This window comes from Octopus bimaculoides, chromosome 22 (assembly GCF_001194135.2).
Source record: "Octopus bimaculoides isolate UCB-OBI-ISO-001 chromosome 22, ASM119413v2, whole genome shotgun sequence".
In the NCBI taxonomy this organism is placed as follows: domain Eukaryota; kingdom Metazoa; phylum Mollusca; class Cephalopoda; order Octopoda; family Octopodidae; genus Octopus; species Octopus bimaculoides.
This window is the reverse complement of record NC_069002.1, coordinates 36,853,807-36,863,222: the sequence shown is the minus strand read 5'-3', so window position 1 is coordinate 36,863,222 and position 9,416 is coordinate 36,853,807. Positions and strand designations below refer to the sequence as shown.

The 9,416-nt window shown below is 37.8% G+C and overlaps 1 protein-coding gene across 2 annotated transcripts in view; it reads right to left on the bottom strand.

The window, feature by feature from the left end:
- Nucleotides 1-9,416, bottom strand: part of LOC106874451 (casein kinase I) — a 94,541-nt gene continuing 85,125 nt past the window's right edge. The window contains exon 9 of one of the 2 annotated variants that reach the window (XM_014922189.2): nucleotides 1-1,560. In XM_014922189.2, the coding sequence (XP_014777675.1) occupies nucleotides 1,325-1,560 (236 nt within the window). In that variant the 3' untranslated portion in view covers nucleotides 1-1,324. The remainder of the gene's footprint in view (nucleotides 1,561-9,416) is intronic. The other variant, XM_014922190.2, reaches the window with a different exon arrangement.

Here is a 9,416-nt window from a genome sequence, read left to right as displayed (position 1 = left end):
TTTTTAAAGAAGGAAACAAGTTTAAGATTCCATGAAATGCAACAATTAAAATCAGGAAAGTGATATAAAGGGGCTGGGGGGACAGATCTACAAAGCCGAAAATGACAGTGGAAGGGTGGGGGAATGGGTTAAGGGCTGGGGGGTGGTAACTTGGAAATTTTTCTCTAATATACATAAAACACTGAGATGGCCAACTGGCCATCTTTGGTGATACAATGCTGAAAAGACTCCAATCACAAGCAAATAACATATCTGTTATTAAAACAATTTTTTCTTTTTTTCTTCTTCTTTGGAACATGGTATTAAACAGAAGAGAGACAGCTTCTTTCAAGAATGGCTTTGAAGCTTCTTTTGGAATGGACCAGACAGTAGAAGAAAGAAAAAAATTTTGGAAAAAAATAAGGCAAAGTATATTTAACTATAAAATTCCTTGCTTGGGAAAAAACAATAGCTTAATATATACAAAATGATGAACGTGTCAAATGTAAGGGACTTAGCAATATGAGGTTTTGGTTTTCTTTTGCACATTACTACTTGTCGTCTTCAATTGGTTTCTGGGGAATAATAAATTCCAAAAATGTCCAAAACATAATGTGGCACCTACTGTTTGCATTTGTTGCTCCTAGAAAACTTTAAATCCTAGAGAACGGCAGAAGAAAGTTCAATTGCAGCAGTAATACAAGAAACAGTCAGGATGTCAACTTGAACAGAATGAACAAGGGTACCACAATTCCTAAAGTTCTGTCTGTTGGTTTCAATGCAGAACAAGCATTTCGTAACTCTTCTTAGCACTGTAGTAGTAGTAGTAGTAGTAGTAATCATCACCCACACCAATTCATTTTTCCCTAAATCTAACTGTGCCTAAAACCTAGAACCCAAGAGCTGCTAAGATGATTAATTCAGTTAAAAGAAAAAAAACAAAAAAACCCTTAGAAATTAAAGAAAGGTTGCAAAGTGGTTGTGATAGGTAGGCGTACAGTGCACATCTGACATTAAGACAAGCAGTCATGTGTGCATGTGTGTGTGTGTGTGTGTATAAAATTGATCTGGCAGCTTCAGTGGAGCTATTATGGCTGTCTTATAACAACGACCACCATTCAATATCATGGTGGTGGTTGTGGTGGTGGTAGTAGTAGTAGTAATAATAGTGATGTGTGACAAGTGGTCTGCAGAGACAAGTGGCAACAAATGCTCAGTCACACACACACACAAACATACATACAGTCACACACACATACAAACACACAGACACACACACTTCTGACCAGCAGCTTTTTTTTCTCTTAATTTTATTCATTGTAATTGTTTGTTTTTTTAATTATTTTTATTTGCGCAAGTGTCTCGAAGAAGTTGAACGTCCAGTTGTCTCATCTTTGGAAGCACTGCCTCGTCGAAGTCCTGAATTAATTTGTGCTGATGGTGGAATCATATTTGATTGAACAGGATTATTTGGAACTCTAATTTGATCCTTGTTAACCTCAGTGCTAGTGGGGAGACCCCGATGTAGTCTGCTGCTACTGCGTTTTTCTCGCTCTCGTGTCCCAGGTCGTGTTCCAGACACTGAAAAAGGAAAAGGAAAGAAGACATGAAAAAAAAAAAAATCTAAATATAACAAAAATGAGAAGAATTGTTTTTTTACAGGAACACACAAAACTATGAACAAGTGATATTTGTTACAGGTACTTGTTACATACATGATATTCACTGCAGTTTTCCAAATGCTTGAAATTTTGTCATAAATCTGAAGTGACAAACAATGAATGTTCTTCAAAAAGAGAAATCTAACCAAATAATGTGTTCTATTATCAATGTATTATTTCTGTAAAATAGTTTAAATGGACCAATTTAAGTTGAAAGAACCAGGAAGAAATAGTGAGGGCATATGTATAAGACAGCAGTTCCTTGGTAGAGGAAAAAGGGAAGAGAGATTAACTTCTGCTAGAACATGGCTACAAATTGGTGGTCATGCAACAACTGCAAATAGTGTGGGGCAGATTTTGGAATATATATTCCTCCAGCACCATCAAAGACACTGGTTGAAGAGTACATCATTGGTACGTATTTTATTGATACTGGAACGATGAATAGTATCAACCATGGTAGGATTATAAACAAGATTATAAATGCTTACAACTAAATACCACAAGGCTTTTGGTTCAATACGCAACCAATTCTGCCAGTTTACTGCTCTTATTTGGTATGTGGAATTTTAAATATCTTTTCTGAGAGATGAAAATGCTTTAAGAATGTGTTGAACTTGTTGATGAAGACAGGTTTATATGAACTTCTATACTGACTAAAGAGGGATGAGAGGCTCCTACACCCACCCACTCCTGCAAACCAACCACCACCACCTCCTCCTCCTCTGCTTACTCGTTTAACCTCTTAATATTTAAACCAGCCTCTCACACCTATCTTACAATGTCATTTTAACAATAAGCAATCACATCACTGACATCTCAAAGCTGGAAGATAATCCATGACTAATTCAAAGCAATGTGAATAAATAAGTTTTACATTTGAGAGAGTAATCTGAGTGCGAAAAAGTTAAGACAGTGGCAAAGTATTTGGACACCTAACATTTCATTAACTATACAAGTGCTACCTTCATGTCATGTGCATCTGGCAAAAGCACGAAGAAACTACAATATCCACCGACCCAACACACCACCATCATCAGCTAAGACACCTTTAATACAACAGAAGGCAATGTCATTGCCTTTTTTAATATGAAACTTTTCTATCTAAATATCAATTCTGACAGTTTTAGTGAGGCAAAAGTTGATAGTGACAGACAAACATACAGTGAATTATCTGAAGAATTAATTTTAAATCTATGAAATCTAACCCAACCCACAAATATCATCATCAGCAAGGCTGGCACTTGGTAAAATTCAAACAGAGTAGCTTTAACCTCCAATGAGTCCTTGTTTCTTCTCAAGTCTATGCTGTAAATGTACCTGATTCTAGTGAACAGTACAACACGATGATGATGATGATGATGATGAAGTGGTGTGGGGGGAGGGGTGCAGGTTTAGCTTTCTTCTGTGTGTGTGAAATAAATAAACTAATCAAAGCTGGTGCCTTGACTCGACTTGAGTTTCACCACTGAAGATTGTTCTCAGTTGGTTCTTTAGTAAGCAACTGAGAAAGAGTAGAGCACTACCTGCAAGGTGTATACTTCATGGTGTAGGCATAGCCGTGTGATTTACTTCATGATTCCAAAGCACCACAGGTAAATGTCAGCTTGGGCTGGGTGAGTGGGCAGGATGAGACTAGCAAACGATGGAGAGAAATATGAGAGTTGGGAGCAGGGGCTGCAGTAGATATCTGGAGGGCATTGAGGGTGATAGCAGATAAGCAAGGAGTTGATGATGGAGAGCAGTCCAGGGAAGGGAGAGAAAGAGCAGAAAGGAAGTGGTTAATGGAGAGTAGTACAGGTAGGGGAAGAAAGGTAACAGTAAAGGTGTTAACAAAGAAAGCCAGGGCCTACATTCCACAACTAGGTAACATTACTATTCCATTGCACCTCTTGTGTATCCTTAGCTTGTGCTGGGTACACTGTACAGAATTGCTGCCTACTCCTTTCCTCCTACATACTGAGTAGGGCCATTTACCTGAAGATCCTGTTTGATTTTGTGTTTACTAAGACTTTGATCTCTGCAAAATTAACCTTAAAGCCCTTAGATTCCAGGTTCTGTTTCCACACCTGGAATTTCTTTTCTAGTTCTGTTATGAGGGCAAGATTATCTGCATATCGTAGCTCCCATGGGCTTCCAGTCTGTTATGGCCTTGAGGGTGATGACAAATAGCAAGGAACAGAGCATGGAGCCTTGGCAAACACCTACCTGTACATTAAATTTGTCGCTGTACTCATAGCTAACGCTTACCTTACAAAAGCACCCCTGTACATGGCCTGTACAGCTTTCACAAGCCACTCGTCTACCTCTAGCTTCCTCAGAGACCACTATATTACAGAGCCTGTCAAAGGCTTTCTCCACATCACCAAGTACAATGGCTTTTTCTTAGCTAAATACGTCTCTTGCAGTTGCCTGACTATAAAAATAGCATCAGTTGTGCTACTGAAGAGAATGAAACAGAAAGAGAAAATACATACAGGGATAAAAGCAAGAAAAAGTTAGTAGTGAAAGCACTTTATGTCCATTTGTGTACGAATGATGTGCGTGTGTGCCAGTGTCTCATTAGACCTATTAATATCATTCTAGGCCGATAAAAAATAGCAGCCAAATGTTCAAAAGACATCCCACCTCTAAGAATTTATTCCTTAATTTCCTATACGCATGGAAAAGACAGTAAACCATGGCTGGAATACCTCTCTCTCACTATTCTCTCTTATATATTGTTTGATTTGTATATTGTGTGAGGGTGGTTAACAATGGTAGCATTGCCATGGTTCTGGATTCATAATATACAAACACACACACACACGCACAAGTTCACTTCCCAACCATGTGATTTTATGTTTAGTCTCACTGCATAGCACTTGGGCAAGTGTCTTCTTCCATAGCTCTGGGCTGACCAAAACCTTATGAGTGGATTTGGGAAATGGAAACTGAAAGAAGTCTGTTGTATGCATAGACAGAGAAACACAAAGACATGCATACACGTGTGTGTGTGTGTGTGTCTTTGAATTTCTTTGTCTTGTCATTGTGCAAAGTTTGTAAATGAGTGTTGCTGTCATGCAAGTGGTGTTCCTTGTTTCCAGTCTTCCATGTTTGGCAACAGAAAGGGGATCCAGTTATATAAAAAAAAAATCCACATCAATGAATTCAATCTGATTCATGCACACATGGGAAAGTGGTTCATATGATGATGATGATGATGATGATATATATACATTATAATACACACACACACACACCTACATTACAATATATGTAATACGACTACCAGGATGTATATATCATCATCATTTAATATCCACCTTCCATGCTGGCATGGGTTGGACAGTTTGACAGAAGCCAGCCATAAAACTGCACCAAGCTCCTCTCTGCTTTAGCACAGTTTTAACAGCTGGATGCTTTTCACGTCCTAGCACCAAAAAGGTTGCCAAGCAACTTGCAAAACAAAGATCCTTTGGAGGCAGCTTTGTGCCAGGAGAGGAGAGATGACAGAGGGACAGAAACATGAGAGAGATAGAAAGAGAGAGAGAGCAAGTGAAAGGAGAAAGAGTGAGAGAGAGAGAGAGCGAAAGAGATGGTGGCGAAGTGTCAGGGCATGTTCTAAAGGTACGGGGATAAGAATATAAAGGGGATGGTAAAGCATTGCTGAGGGTGAAGGAATAGGGAGTTCACATGACTGCAAAGAGGGGATGGGAATGCATGACTGGTGAAACCTGGGTATATAGAGGGGGCAGGGACAACAGGATAGCAGCTCCACAGGCATGTGCCCCTAGAAAGAAATTTCCAAGTCACAGATACACAGTCAACTCTGAACAAAATAAATCTTGAGGCATATATCTACACACACACTGATCCTTTATATGTATCACATACCAATATAGTTTTCTCTCTTGCACACTAAATCTGATTCCTCGTCTATCCACCTCGTCTCTCAGCTCATGTACTCTCCGACACTCGATACACTCAAACCGTACACATCCCATGAAGAACACTTGCTTCATTTTCTTTCCAGCCTTCACAATCCTCGCAATCTTCCTCCAATTTTCCCATTACTGAGAGAAAAAATTTATTGCTGCCAACAGAAGAAATAAACTCTTTCATTTTTTTCCCCACCATTCTTATTCTAGCTACTCCACTTGTGGATACGTCACCTGCATAACAAAACTGCCATTAGCTACATTTACAGAGCCTTCAAACCATTTGAATGAATCTATGCTCATGTGTGCTTTTATTGAGCAAATTGTAAAATATCTACCTATATATATATAAATATATTATACATACATACATTCATTGTGTTTGTATGTGCGTATAATGTGACTTAAATATCAGTGAAAGTAGATAGATGTTCTGAAAACATAGCAGCCAGTGTTGGAATGGACTGAAAAAGACTGAAGGACAAATTGCATGCTTCTGTATAAACTAGTGGAGCATGTTAGTAAGACGTGATCAGTGAATGCAGAGAATTTCAGAAGATGAGAAAAATAAAGTGAGCTTAATCCACTGGGTGTGCAAAAACAGCTGAGCACAAATTAACTGAGTAGAACTGGGTCAGGGTGAGAAGCAAGATGTGTTCATCCAACCCATCTGAGACGGTAGTAACTCTCGTTAAAAAACTAACCCTAACTGGATACAAACACAATCAGATGCAGTTTGCAAGAGAAAATTATGAGTATTTGATGGATATAGAGGATGATAGCTGTACAAAGCAATTTAAGATAATGGAATGGAATATGTGGAAGACAGAGACCTAAGAAAATACACAGCAGAGTGGTGACTACTGATCTAAGAATATTGAATCTCACAAAGGCAACAACAAAGAGACAGCGCTGGAGAAGAAGCGTTTATATGTGCAAGAACAGTAAAAAAGAAAAAAAATCACAGAAATGATGGCAGCAACGGAGGCTGGAAAGTATCTGCATCCATATTTGTATGTTTGGGAAGAGGGCAGTGTGGCTGTTAAATGGAAGTTTGATAGTGGTGACTAGGTAAGGGACACTGTTTCATCAAGATGCCTGTGTATGAAAGGTAGTAGGATCAGATCTATTCCTTTCCAATGCACTTTCGACTTTTCTGAGCAGCCAGCTATCACTCATTGCTCCCCACAGGCAAATTGGTATTGGAACCCCTCACTCTCCCTTATAGGCCTCCTCAGACTGAACAGAGACTTCCCAGTGGCAAATATCAGTTCAACCAGGGAGGACCCAGGAATATACCAACAAATAGTGAATGCAGCAACAGCACATGACCCCCCCCCAATACCTGACCTCACGCTTTCTTACTGTCACCCAACTAAGTAGAACTGTGAGGACTTGTCCAGTCCACATGAACATGGAAAACACAAGTAAAATGATGATGTATACAAATTATATTAATTAAAATGCTGAACATTGTCATCTTATGTCCACACTTCATGTTGGCATGAGTTAGGGATGTTGTCATAATCAGAGTCAGTTCGTTATTTAGAGTCACTGTCCTCATAGAGAAGTCAGAAGTCCATGCCATGTCCTTCATTTCATTGATTAGTTTGGTTTCTACAATTGATGCCCTTCTAATTACCAACCACTTACAGTGTACTAGACACACACACACACAAACACTGAATATACATACTCTTCTACTCTCTCTCCTTTTCCACGTGTGTGTGTGTGTGTGCGTGTTTTATGTCTTTTCTTTGCTTGCATAAGTTAGGTAGATTGTCTGAAGCAGCCTTTTACATCCAGATACCATTTTTCTGTGTCTAATCTTATTACATGCCTCTTACAACACCGATATGCAAGGTACCTATATATATATTATCATCATCATTTAACATCCACCTTCCAATCTGGCATTGGTTGGGATGGTTTGACAGGAGCTGGCCAGGCAGAAACCTGCACCAGACTCCTGTGACTGTTTTGGCAGGGTTTTTACAGCTGGATGCCCTTCCTGACACCAACCACTCAGCAATATATATATATATATATGTGTGTATATATATGTGTGTGTGTATATATATATATATATATATATATAGGTAAGTGTCTTCTACTATATTCTCAGACTGGCCAGCCATGCCTTGTCAGTGAAATTTGGTAGATGCAATTTGAATGGAAGCCTACTGTGTGTGGTTCCGAGTGACTTCACACTGACAGTAATGCTCGTTTGTACACATTATATCTTGTAGCCTGACAATTTTAATTTCAGTTGGTGATGACCAGTGGAATAAAAAATATCTCACTTAAAAACAAAGACTGGCAATAGGATGGCCATCAAGCCATACAAAACTAACTCAAAATGTCGAGTGGAACTCCTGTCAACATACGGAATGCATATGTAAACACACAGAGATACACATGAATGGTCATTTGTATAGATACAGAGATTCCAAACAGGAAAGGAAAATTTTCAATCAATGATTTGATATGAACCCATGGTCAAAATCTTGTGCAGTACGAAACCGAAACATATAGCTTTGTCATGCTGAAAAGCGTAAACTAAAACCAATGTTACATTCAGAATTAAAATAAGCTGGAATAATAAATTTAGAAAGACAGAAGTTTTCATTGTGAGTGAAATGTGGGATGCACACACATTTCTCAGTGTGTGCCAATTTTCTTTCTACATGCATGCGCACACGTGTATAAATGGCTTTATGAGTAAGCAAATAGGTATGCATGCCCACAAATTTCAACCGAAGCATAGCAACCAGCCAATAAAGTGCCTGTTGTGGGAAAAAGAAATTACCAGAGCAGTATAAATAAGAAAATATGTAATTATCATTTGTGAAGTTGGAGAGGGAGTTAAAAAATAAAAATGAAAATACTATTTTAAAAAATTTTTTTTTTTTACCAGTTTTATTGAGTCCAGAATCCTGCTCTTAAGAGTATCTCAAACTGACTTATTCTAAGCTAAATACAATCTAGTTTTAGTCAACATATTTCACACAGCAATTACATACATGCATACACATGCATATATAACTACATGAAAACACGCAAATATATATGTACATACACACAGATATATAGTAAACACACACAAATACACGTTTATATTTATATGTACATACACCCAGATATATATTAATATATGCCATAAGCATGTATTATACATATTTCTGCATATTCTTCACAAACTATACACACCTCCACTACCCACCATAATTGCTTGTGTAATCTAAAGAAATAATTCTAGATAAAATATATTTGTGTAGGTATAACTGAGTGAAAACTTTCAGACAATACTTTCTGTTTTCATCATACAAGTGATTTTGGAAAGAAAAGAAAATCATTTCCTTTTTGTATTTGGTTTGCAAGATTCTTTATGTGAATTCATGTGTTGAAACAAATTCTGTTGTGTCTGGGGAGAGCTATTACACCAATATTTATAACACATGCACCTGTTCAATTCCACTCTTTTATTATTAGTCAGTTGGTTAAATATCTATCCAACTAATTGATATGTTAATACATGTGTGTGTGTGTGTGTGTGTGAGCATGCGCATATTTGTGTGTTTATATAGTTATATGTGCGTGTGTATGCATGTAATTACTGTGAATGTTGACTTAAACTAGATTGTATTTAGTATAAAGTCAGTCTGAGATACTTTTAAGAGCAGGCTTCTGGACTCGACCTACCACCTTTTAACACCAAGTTGATTAATAGTAAAGTAGTGGAATTGAACCAGTGCATGTGTTATTAATATTGGTGTAACGACTCCCTAGGCACAACAAAAGAAAATATTGTTGGAGTAGATATATATATATATATATATATATATATATATATATA